Source organism: Chironomus tepperi, unplaced genomic scaffold (assembly GCF_022539635.2).
Source record: "Chironomus tepperi strain 1889 unplaced genomic scaffold, CSIRO-AGI_Ctep_v1 contig_74, whole genome shotgun sequence".
NCBI classification, from domain to species: domain Eukaryota; kingdom Metazoa; phylum Arthropoda; class Insecta; order Diptera; family Chironomidae; genus Chironomus; species Chironomus tepperi.
The window spans coordinates 1,259,297-1,271,947 of record NW_027226196.1 but is presented as its reverse complement, the minus strand read 5'-3'; the positions used below and the strand labels follow the sequence as shown (position 1 = coordinate 1,271,947).

At 32.8% G+C, this 12,651-nt stretch overlaps 2 protein-coding genes across 2 annotated transcripts; one reads left to right on the top strand and one right to left on the bottom strand.

Annotated features, from left to right (window-relative positions):
• Positions 1–1,929: 1,929 nt before the first annotated feature.
• On the bottom strand, positions 1,930–5,971 carry LOC139101099 (solute carrier family 35 member F5). The gene is made up of 5 exons (XM_070653975.1): positions 5,844–5,971; positions 5,260–5,517; positions 4,299–5,200; positions 3,953–4,204; positions 1,930–3,891 (listed from the first exon to the last, which is right to left on the bottom strand). Exons 2-5 carry the CDS (start codon positions 5,347–5,349, stop codon positions 3,837–3,839), a joined length of 1,299 nt encoding a protein of 432 aa, XP_070510076.1. The 5' UTR covers positions 5,350–5,517; positions 5,844–5,971; the 3' UTR covers positions 1,930–3,836.
• Positions 5,972–7,515: 1,544 nt separating this feature from the next.
• LOC139101069 (BBSome complex member BBS4 homolog) lies at positions 7,516–11,019 on the top strand. Its single transcript, XM_070653937.1, has 8 exons — positions 7,516–7,609; positions 7,670–7,806; positions 7,868–7,980; positions 9,230–9,502; positions 9,560–9,836; positions 9,931–10,102; positions 10,436–10,638; positions 10,709–11,019. Exons 1-8 carry the CDS (start codon positions 7,516–7,518, stop codon positions 10,925–10,927), a joined length of 1,488 nt encoding a protein of 495 aa, XP_070510038.1. The 3' UTR covers positions 10,928–11,019.
• The last annotated feature ends 1,632 nt before the right edge of the window (positions 11,020–12,651 follow it).

Genomic DNA, 12,651 nt, shown 5'->3' with positions numbered 1-12,651 from the left:
AAAATAAAGAAACTTAAGTGTACGCTTTACATTAAAAAATTTTAAGCGTCCTTTTAAGGGTGGAATATGGAAATTTTTTTATGGCTAGGATAAATTTCTCATTATTTAACTTTCATCTCGCAGTTTTTTGTATATTATGAGATCATCCAAATATATTTTAGTATTCGGTCATAATTAAGGGATTCTCGAAACCTAGTTTGAGGCTTCCCGGTCTAGACAAATCTCGAGACTTCAGTAAAATTGGCCGATTTCGGTCTCAGTCTCGAGAATTTGTCGAAACCAGAGCTTAAAGTCAACTCGGATTTTGTGTGGAAATGTCGATTCAACTTGACTCGACTTCTTACAAAATCGTAGTCGATTTCAAGCTCTGATCGAAGCCGAGACTTCGAGAATCCCAAGTCATAACATTTGGTTGCAAAAAGGCTATCGAATAATTTTCTTTGTTGTTGTAATAAAGTCAATATGCTGGAAATTTTCTGATTTAGAATACGGAAGTCCAATTTCTTTTTATTCATTGAGCTGTTTCTCAATGTAAAAATAAGGAATAGTAATGACGTAAAGACTAAACATCAACATTAATTATTCTAAAACATGTACATTAATCATTAATTTCCAATTTTTTTGTTGTTGTTGTTGTATATCCGCTATTGTTCCTTCATAAAAATATACTTTATCAATCTTATTATTTTTTGTACAATTTTGTTTTTTTAAAATATATATCCTCGATTTTACATAAGGGTGTGCATCATTTCCAATTTAAATCTATTTATTTTATTAGCAATTTTTTTAATTTTTTTTTTTTCTATAAATTTTGATTGTAAATTTGCGCAATTTTATTTACTTGTCCTGAATTTTGAATAACGAAGACACTTTTTACTACAAATTAGGTTAATCACTCAAAGTTTAAAAGTAATAGTACAGAATGTAAAAGGAATGCATGGATAATACTGCATATGATAAATAATAAAAATTTATGTGAGAATAAGACAGTGGTGAACAACTTGTGTGCTGTGGCACACTGGTGTGCCGACAAATGTTTTTAGAAATGCCATGAACCGTATGCCGTGTTCGGTTCCAGTTCGAGGCTTACAACCAAGGGGTGACGTCAAAAATAAAAAGGTTGTCCACCACTGGAGTAAGATATACAAAAATTTTGAATAATAAAATGATTTGAGAATTATTGAGATTTGATGTTAGTTTGGAATTCTTAGTTGGTGCCATTTTAGTTGAGCTTAAGAACAGTCATTAGACTAGGATCACAAGCTAATTTACAGAAAGAACTTTTGTTTAGGGTTTCTGATTAACCGCGTTTTCTCATAACCGCTGTTATGAAAAAACTCAAAACAGCTGTTAACGCGGTTAACAGCGGTTATTAAGAATTTTTAATAATATCACAATTTTACTATATTAATGAGCTTTTCATTGATATATTTTCTTTTTATTTGCCTCGTATGGCTGTATTAGGTTGGGTATACCTATAAAAGTAAAGAAATTAATCAAAATCGAAGAAAAATAATAACTTTTAATGATTAAACTCCAAAATTTTTTTTATCTATTAAAAATTCATAAACAAAAAGGCGTTTAATGATATATTTGTAAGCAATGCTGTAAATTTTGCACAAAAATGTGCAAAAGTTAAGAACACTCTTTTCGTAGCAACTTAGGCCGCAATTTTCCTGAATTTTTCAAGACAAGCTGGACGGAAATTGCCCTTAACTAAACGACAATACCGAGATGTTGAAAAAAATTTTCCAAAAACTTTCAAGTTTTTGAAAGGAATTTTGGCCTATAATTTTGATCCAAAACTCGCATTTTCTTACAAAAGAAGAGAGATTTCAGAAAGAAATTTAAAATTTTTTATTAAAAGCCTTCAAAATTTTCTTATTTAAAGCCTTTACATATAATAATGCTAAAATATATATCCTCGATTTTACATAAGGGTGTGCATCATTTCCAATTTAAATCTATTTATTTTATTAGCAATTTTTTTAATTTTTTTTTTTTCTATAAATTTTGATTGTAAATTTGCGCAATTTTATTTACTTGTCCTGAATTTTGAATAACGAAGACACTTTTTACTACAAATTAGGTTAATCACTCAAAGTTTAAAAGTAATAGTACAGAATGTAAAAGGAATGCATGGATAATACTGCATATGATAAATAATAAAAATTTATGTGAGAATAAGACAGTGGTGAACAACTTGTGTGCTGTGGCACACTGGTGTGCCGACAAATGTTTTTAGAAATGCCATGAACCGTATGCCGTGTTCGGTTCCAGTTCGAGGCTTACAACCAAGGGGTGACGTCAAAAATAAAAAGGTTGTCCACCACTGGAGTAAGATATACAAAAATTTTGAATAATAAAATGATTTGAGAATTATTGAGATTTGATGTTAGTTTGGAATTCTTAGTTGGTGCCATTTTAGTTGAGCTTAAGAACAGTCATTAGACTAGGATCACAAGCTAATTTACAGAAAGAACTTTTGTTTAGGGTTTCTGATTAACCGCGTTTTCTCATAACCGCTGTTATGAAAAAACTCAAAACAGCTGTTAACGCGGTTAACAGCGGTTATTAAGAATTTTTAATAATATCACAATTTTACTATATTAATGAGCTTTTCATTGATATATTTTCTTTTTGTTTGGCTCGTATGGTTAAATTAGGTTGCGTAAACCTACAAAAGTAAAGAAATTAATCAAAATTGAAAAAAAAATAATAACTTTTAATGATTAAACTCCAAAATTATTTTTTTTCTATTAAAAATTCATAAACATAAGGCGTTTGATGATATATTTGAAAGCAATAATGTTTATTTTGTACAAAAATATTCAAAAGTTAAGAACACTCTCTTCGTAGCAACTTAGACCGAAATTTTAGTGAATTTTTCTAGACAAGCTGGACAGAAATTGCCCTTAACTCCAAGACAATGGCGAGATTTTGAAAAAAAAATCACAAAATCTTTCAAGTTTTTCAAAGGAATTTTAGCCTAAAATTTTGATCCAAAACTCGCATTTTCTTACAAAAGAAGAGAGATTTCAGAAAGAAATTTAAAATTTTTTATTAAAAGCCTTCAAAATTTTCTTATTTAAAGCCTTTACATATAATAATGCTGTTAACAGCGGTTAATTTTCAATAACCGCTGTTTTGCGTTAACCGCATTTTCAGGTAAAAAACCGCTGTTATGCTGTTAACGGTTAACCGCTGTCAGAAACCCTACTTTTGTTCATATTAACTTTTGTGAGAAATTGGGTTTCCCGAAGTCTTTGTTTCCGACGAATCTCGAGACTGAGACTGAGACAAAGACCAATAAAGAGACCGAGACTCAATCCGACTCCGACATCGGACAGAATAAAACATGGAAATTCTCGGTTTTGAACAAATCTCGTGATCGAAACCGGGAAGTCAGGATCGGGAACCTAGTATTGTCATCGACAGTATTGTCATCTACATACCCAAGCCAAGGGTCGGACAATCCAAAAGGACAGTACTTTACTTATAGTTAGTGCTGTAAATTGGAATGTTTGAACCTTGACCCAAGCAACCACAGATCTAAGCTACTTCTTTAAAAGATTCTCCATCAATTTTGTCACTAACAAATCTCAATAATTTTCAATTTAAACACACAATCTTAATTAGTCAGTTTAAATAAACTCTAAACGATAACATAAAAATTAATATGAAGAAATCCAACACGACTTCATTTACCCGACTTAGAATGTTTTTTTTTTGTTTATAAATTTTGAAGTACGCGAATTAATTTTTTTTTCAGCGAACGAACGCTTATCACAATAGTTTTTATTTATTCTTCATCAACCTTATTCCATCAAATGCTCCTAATTATCATGACTATTGTCAATCAATGACTCGTTTTGCTCGTCATCTTGTATTCTGAAATGAAATTTGCCATTTAGTTAGTTTAAAAAAAGTAAAATTGAAGCTTGAATCTCACCTTACAATATTTGTTCGTCTACAATTCCATAGTTTTCTGTAAACGACTTTTAATCCCTTCATAATAGGATCACTGTCCTCATATTTCATTAAAAATGCGATAAATATTAAAGATAAAAACATTGGAATCGAGCCGAGATAAAAATTGAGTGGATAAACTTTATTTCTTAGGATTACGTCAAGAATCATTGAGAAGGGTATCGTGAGAGTTATTGCAACTGTAGCAATTAACGATGATGTAAGAAAACATCCCCTGAAAAAAAAGAGAAATGAGATTAGATTAAGGTTTGATGTCGTGATGAAATTCGTCAAGATTATCAAAAAATTGTCCAATTTATAACACTTACCATAGCCATAAAGCCTCTGAGATAACAGTCCCAATTAATCCATTTATAAAAAGTATAAGAAATTGCTTTTTGTTGGGCATCTCGAATGATTCTAATTGCGAGAAATTAAGGACAATAAATAATGGCCATAATAGTAATGTATTCCATAATCCAACAAATCCAAAAAATTCAATTATATCAATCTTCTCATCGGTGTCATTCTTTTGTTTCACAAGCACCAAATAACATGCATAAAAGAAAGCACTTAATACACTCAAAATTATTCCACGTGAACTTTGAGGCTCATTAATTTCTGACATTGTGACCATTGTAGCACCGCATATTGTTAATGATACTGCAATTAATTTTGAAAGTGTAAAACGATCACCGGATGATGATGGAAATGAGGCAGCTAAAACTAATGTAAATATACTAGATGTGGTGCTGAGGAGAGTAACGAGTGCTGCTTCGCTTGGATCTAATGCTAATTGAAACATGTAATTAGCAATGAACCATAAAATACAAAAAATTAAAGCTGTTCTTGCTGTTTTATGGTGCGTTCTTTGACGACGAATTCGAATTGATGCAGCATATGAAAGTCGTGACATTAGAGCCTCTGTTGCTTCAGCTGCGTTCATTTCACGCACTTCAGCAAGTTTACTGAAACGAACACTTCGTATGCTGGAATCGTCACTTTCGGTTTCTGGTGTTTTAATTGGAACGAAAGTTGAATCGCCAAGTCCATTTGGAAAAAATCCTTCATTATCATCTTGTGGTTCCACAAGCTGATAATTGCCATTTCTCATGCATGCCTCTCGCCATGGTGCTATCATTCCCATCACTACCAAGTAAATTGTAAACATTGAAGTCTTAAAAAACGTACAGAAGAATGGCTTATCGAAATTCTCATCCTTGTACAAATACTGAAAGTGCAATGAATTGATATAAAATACATATAATATGACATAATGAGGACAATCACCTTTGTTAGCTCACTTGATGCTACCCATATAATGTCGACAATAAGAAGTAAGGAAATTCCAAGTCCTAATTTTTGCGGCTTATTCAGCATTTTTTCTTTCTTGTCTGTACACTATTGCTGTATCTAATTTTTATTTATTTTTTTGTTAAAATTTTATATTGTTGTTATCGTATTGGTGTAGTTTGATTCAAAAAAGTCGTAGTTCTATTGTCAAAAAAGAAACATTCAATTCACCTCACAATCATAATGAAAAAAAAGCTGAAAATAAAGGCAGAATAAATGCTGATAAATTTCATATTGTTCGGAATCAAATTTGCATATTGTTGAAAAAAAATTCAATTTTTGTAATTATATGGCTTCCGTGCAATTCAATTCAAAAGATGTGACATATTCTTTCCTAATCATCATATCACGAGATGATTGTACTAGACTGAGATTTGTATTAGAACTAATTCACATATACCGAATTATAGCAAGGTCATTTTACAAGTTTCTTTGATGAAAAACATAATAAAAGATTTTTCTTTTTTCTTTTGATTTAATTTCACAATAATATTTAATGTTTTTATCACTTTATCACTTACACACACTTTGTTAGTTCCAGATACACGTTAGACTATGATTTATGAAGCTGACATTACAAAGAAATTAATTTATTTGCTTAAGGTTTATGATTTTTAAAAACCTTTTTATTGTTCATTTGGTAAATCTCAACTTTAATCTAATCTTATTTAATCCAACGTTAGTGATGGAAATTCTGATGAGTTATAGAGATTTAATTTTGAATATTATGAATGAAGTGTTGATGTGGATTTGCTTAAAAAATTATAAATTTGAATAATTTTAATTAAAATTTCAAAATCATTCAAATTTTCAGTCATTTTGATAAGAAGTTTACTAAGGATGTCCATGAGAAAATTTGTAAACAGAAGTTTTCGGAAATAAAAATTTTTCGAATATTCCGTTAAGAAAATCCATCGAAAATTATTCAAACATTTCATGAATATGCAATTTTTATTGAATTTCACCATTACAAATCATGCTTAGTAAGAACTATTTTGCACATGTCCATGATCCTTCCAACAGATTCAAATAACCCTTAAGCTCCTTACACTGCATTTTTAATAAATCACTTCTTCATTTCACATAATTCCATGCATCCATCAACACTTGTTATAATTGAATAACTTATTTATGACTATATTTTCCTCAGGTGCTATAATACGATTTCACTCGACCTTTTTGATTAGCAGATTGCATTAAGAGCACGAATGCAATTCAATTAATATTTTATCTGTCAAGTCATGTCTAGTTCTGGACACTTTTGAATTAATTGTTGTTCTTTTTAGAATGCTTGTGATTTGAAGGAGTTTATTTGAATTGTTAATTAATTATTACCAATTTTGATTAGGGGATGTTCGGTTATTAGGTAACGCACTTAGAGAGGGGAAGAGGCACCTATGCATCAAACAACATGAATGGGTCTATTCATAAGTGACGCTCATCGAAATTCCACATTTTTTACTTAAGAAACGTTTGTAAATTGCATAGCACTTTGGGGGATGGAGGGGGTCGTGACTTTGGTACAAAGCATGACAGTGGCAATGGAGTTGGTGTGGCTGAAGTACGTAGGCATGATATCGCAAATCGAAATAAAAAGTTGTCTATAATTTAGTCATGATATCGTCAAATTTCGTCAACTTATTCTCGAATTTTGTCAAGGCTTCCTTGACGAGTTACAGCATGTCCAATTTTGGACAAAAATACCGACGTACTTCAACCACACATAGAGTTGGGTTCTACAAAACCGTATCGTAATTTACGTACATTCCCTTAACTTCATTAGATAAAGTAAAATATTTTGGTATCCAAAACAAGAGCTTATCACTTAGAATTTAATTTGAAAATGTGTGTCCACTCAATTTGATTACTGTTAGTGACACCGTGTTGCTGTCTTGGTTGAACAACCTCATTATGCCATTACATTGTCTAGCTATGTTTATACTATGCTCTTCAAATATCCCGAAAGGCACACAGCGTGACAGACCAGCGTGGGGCGGGATTATGCCGCCTTTTTCGTTGACGTATGCCTTTCGGGTACACAAATACTAGACATCATTAGCAAATTCTATCAAAATATACATCAATGACCAAAACTTCCTTACAGTCGTTTCCATGGCAACAAAATTAAAAGAAACAAAAATAAATTAAATCAAAATAAAGTAAAAATTTGCAGCATTTGTAAGTGACATTACAATGAATTCAGTTCACTTTTCAGTAAATGGAAATACGAAGCAGAATGCTGTTAATTACACATTAACAACAATAGCTGAAAAACCCAAGACGAAAGGTAACAATAAAATTAATGATGAATTAAAAGAATAAATTAATTTGTAATTTTTTATAACAGAAATCACGTCGTCTGGAAGCAATCTCAATTGGCTATTGCATAAAATGTACTTAATTGGTGATTTTACATTCTGTAAGAAGCTCATTGAACAGCAAATGCAAATGACATTAAATCAAGAATTTCTACTTCATATGAAGGTACACGAGCCATTCATGAATAATAATGTTAAAATAATGTTCCATTTCCATTTATTTGAAGGGTAAAATTCTAAGAGAGGAAGGTCAATTCCAAGAAGCATTAAAATGTTTTAAACGCACAATTGAATTCGATACGAAAAATGCCAATCATTATAAAGAGATTGGAAAGACTCTGTGAGTATCATGTTACATTCTCAACTTTGTGATAAGCTTCCTGACATGTGGAGCAATTTTGTTTTGTTTAAGACGTAAAAATAAATCGAACCTTAATTCCAAGTAGAGTTAAGTGAGCGTTTAAATGCGAAAAAGATAAAAGATTCTAGATAAATATCAAGAATTTATGCTTAACAGATTCAATGAGATTCTTATTGGAAGGTTTGGATGATTTTCAAGACTATTACTTTGAATTTATTGCTTGTGTTGACAATTTAGGTCTTGTTGATTTATTCCATTCATTTAAACAAGATATATTGATATTTTATTGATCTGCACACGTTTTTCCAATATAGTAATCATTTAATCAATTAATACGGTAACCAGTTGGCGGACAAATGTCATCTAAGTAACAATTTTAAAGTAAATTGGCATAAAAGCTGCCACTTGGATGCCATATGGCAACAAATTGGATGCTATATGACACCGACTTGGACGCCATATGGCAGCGATTTGGATGTCATATGGCAGTAACTTGGATGCCATATAGGAGTGACTTGGGTTCCATATGGTAGTGACTAGGATGCCATATGGTAGTGACTTGGATGCCATATGGTAGCGACTTAGATGTCATAATGCAGCAGCTTGAGTGCTTTGAATAATTTGTGCTGATCGGGTCTCACACAAAATTTTAGAATGTAATTTTATAAATTCTATTCTTTACATTAGGTAGTATACGAAATTTCGTATGGTTGTGAATAATTTGTATAAGAATATCTAGGAATATGTGCATCATATGGTTCAAGCATTAATCATTGTCACACGTGTCTTAAAGTATTCATATCAAGACCACACGTAAATATTGCTTCAAAAGAGTCTAAATCAGTGGTGGACAACCTAAATGCCACGGTTATACTTTCTCGAAATTTGGGACAATCTCAATTTAGATCACAATAGCGAGATAGCATAGCTCTATGAACCGTATGACACGTACAGTTTTCGTCGAGATTTACCACCAAGGTGTGCTGTGCAAAACTGGAGATCACTCACCACTGGTCTTAATTAACCCAAATTCCATGAAATTCCAAATCTTCTTTATTTTCTTCTCCGAATTCCAAATATTCTCCAAAAACAGTGCTGTCCTAAAATTACATTGGCTTTAGATTATCCTTCAAAATTGAAAATTGTCCATCAATTCTTCACAATACAAAGAATCTTGACTTAATACATTAAATTGACAAAAAAAAAAATAAATCCTCACATTTTCCAGCTTCAAGCTCAAAAAATACAATCAAAGTTTAGAAATCTTCTTGAAAGCCGAATCATATTTAGAAGCCCCTGATTATGAAGTATACCATTACATCGCTGACTTATTGCGTTTAAATGCGAAACATTCAAAAGCAAACATTCTTGATGTAAAGGAGTACTTTCGTCGTTCAATAATGTGTGGCAAACAGATTCAAACATACAAAACCCTAGCAAATATTTACCGAAAGGAAAAGGATTATACAAAGGCAATTGAACTACTTGAGGGAAGTTTGAGGTACTTTTGATTTGTGTTTGTTATATCCATTTATATTATTAACATTAAAATCAACAGTGTTGCACCAGGCAATGTCGATATATTGACAGATTTGGGAATAATGTATTTAAAAATTAATGAGGTTGATCGTGCATACGAGAAGCTCCAAGAGGCATTAGCCTCAGAGGCGAAGCATACAAATTGCATTCTAGCTGTCGGTGCTATACAACAGACACGAAATGACATTGATTTAGCACTCAATACATACAAAAACATGCCTAACATCCAAAATGAGGGATTCGAGATATGGAGTAACATTGGCTTATGCTTCTATAGGAAGAATAAATTGATTGCGGTAATTCTTTTTTTTTGGAACTATAAAGATATCAAACTGAGAATTATGTACAACATGGTCAAAACATTGATTGATTTTCATTTCATCTTTCTAGGCTGTTTCATGCCTCAAAAAAGCTTTGTGGTTGTGCCCTTTGAATTACAATATATTGTATAATCTAGGAGTGGTTTTGATGACAGCACGACAATTTGCATCAGCTTTTCAATGTTTTGTTAGTGCCGTCACTTTACGTCCTGATAGTGCTGAAAGCTTCATGATGCTTGCAAGTAAGATAAATAGACTTGATTGTGGGTAGGGCTTGTGTCAATCGGATGATGGTAGTCAGGGGCGTAGTGAGGAGCATAGTCTGGTGCGTATTCAGGGGTGTAGTCAGGGGATTGGCTGAATGAAGGGTGGGGGTGGTTGGGGTTTGAACGCTTTGTGGATGGATCGCATGAATTTGGGTTTTGAATTCTTAAGGGGGGTTCTGAATACGCCCTTGATTCTACCGATTGTTCAACAAGCCCTACACACATTTACTTCCACTTTTACATTAAATAACACTATTTTTTATCTCTGCGATTTTGTAATTAAAATAAACATCAATTGCAATCAAAAAGTATGTCTGTACTATTTAAGTGACACAGAAAATTCCCAAGTGGCATTTCGCAAATCAATTTTATCGAGTGATGCCATTAAAAACCCATTAATCTACTTAAATTATTCAATATTTTGCCTCGAGTGCTTGAAAAATGTCGAAGAGTCACAACAATATTTAAACAATTTTTACAATCTGTGCGAGACAATGAAGGTTCCCAATGAAGTAAGTGCTTTAATGAATGTGCTATTATTAACAGATATTTCACCTTTTATTCGAATATTCTCATTTATAGTACATGCAAATTGCTGAAAATGTTCTTGTTAAATTACCATCGTCGATGCTATTGCCTGAAATAAGGCACACTCAACAGATAAAGGAGACGAAAATTTTAAACATAAATGATGAGGATGACAATATAACAACCGCATTTAATGACAATGATGATGATGAAAGTGGGAGTATTGAGAGTAAGAATGTGGATAATGTGACAGTTGAAGACGATCTGGTTTGATACAAATTAAAAATTTAGTAGCTGTAAAAGCAAGCTTTTGTTAATTGAGAAAACTTGTTGAATAAATCTGTCAGGCAATATGAATAATTGAATAGATTTTAGTAATTAAATGAAAAACAATTTAATGATGGGTGTCATTATGTTAGGGATGGTTTGACAATTGTAGAACGCTGACAATTGCAATTTCAGCTTCCCTTGCCTCCTACCGTAAAGCTTTGCAACAACATCTGATTTGTTCGAATCAAAATAGTCAAAATTGACTATTTCATTCAGAGTTGCGAAGGCCGATGTCGGCGGCCGAGAGAATCGGCCAGTCGTTCGCCGTTTTTATCGGCCATCGTTTTTTATCGGCCGCCGTTTTTTATCGGCCGCCATTTTGAAAAAATAAACGGCCCGCCGTTTTTATCGCTCGCCGTTTTTATCGGCCGCCGTTTTTTATCGGCCGCCGTTTTGAAAAATAAACGGCCCGCCGTTTTTATCGGCCGCCGTTTTGAAAAAATAAACGGCCCGCCATTTTTATCGGCCGCCGTTTTTTATTAACTAACGTTTTTTAAAAATTACAAAAGTCCTCGTGTTATTGATCGAGCGACTTAAGCGCATTTTTGACCCAGCAATCAGTAATTGATTAAAAATTCACTTTAAGATCTACAAAATGAAATTCAGTAGGATCCAAGTCACTTCCTAACTCACAAAACGAAATCCAGTAGGATCCAGTTCACTTTCCGGTCCACAAAACGAGATCCAGTAGGATCCAGGTCACTTCCAAATCTTAAAAACAAGATCCTGTAAGAATCAGATCACTTCCAGACTTAAAATATAAGTCCCAGTAGGATCCAGTTTACTTTCAGACCTAAAAACAAGATCCAGTAGGATCCAGTTTACTTTCAGACCTAAAAACAAGATCCAGTAGGATCCATATAACATCCAGACCCTTAAAAACATGATCCAGTATGATCCAGTTTACTTCCAGACACATAAAAACAAGATCCAGTAGGATCCATATAACATCCAGACCCTTAAAAACATGATCCAGTAGGATCCAGTTTACTTTCAGACCTAAAAACAAGATCCAGTAGGATCCATATAACATCCAGACCCTTAAAAACATGATCCAGTAGGATCCAGTTTACTTTCAGACCTAAAAACAAGATCCAGTAGGATTCATATAACATCCAGACCCTTAAAAACATGATCCAGTAGGATCCAGATCACTTTCAGACCTAAATAACAAGATCCAGTAAGATTTAAGTCACTTCAAACTTTGATCAGTAAACAATGTAAAAAAATCGAAAACATTGAAAAACACTGAAAAACAATGAAAATTCGTGTTATTGTTTTTGTTGTTGTTGTTTATGAAAATGAAAAATTGTTAATTATAGCATATATGCGTTGATTTGAAACTTTTAAACGCCGTTTTTTATCGGCCGCCGTTTTAAAAAATAAACGGCCCGCCGATTTTATCGCTCGCCGTTTTTATCGGCCGCCGTTTTTTACCGGCCGCCATTTTGAAAAAATAAACGGCTCGCCGTTTTTATCGCTCGCCGTTTTTTATCGGCCGCCGTTTTTTATCGGCCGCCGTTTTAAAAAAACAATCGGCCCGCCGTTTTTATCGCTCGCCGTTTTTGGCCGGCCGATAAAATCAGGCCGTTTCGCAACTCTGATTTCATTCTCTAATTACGTAATTTATGAATGTACCCATATCAAATTTAATGAGGTATTTGATA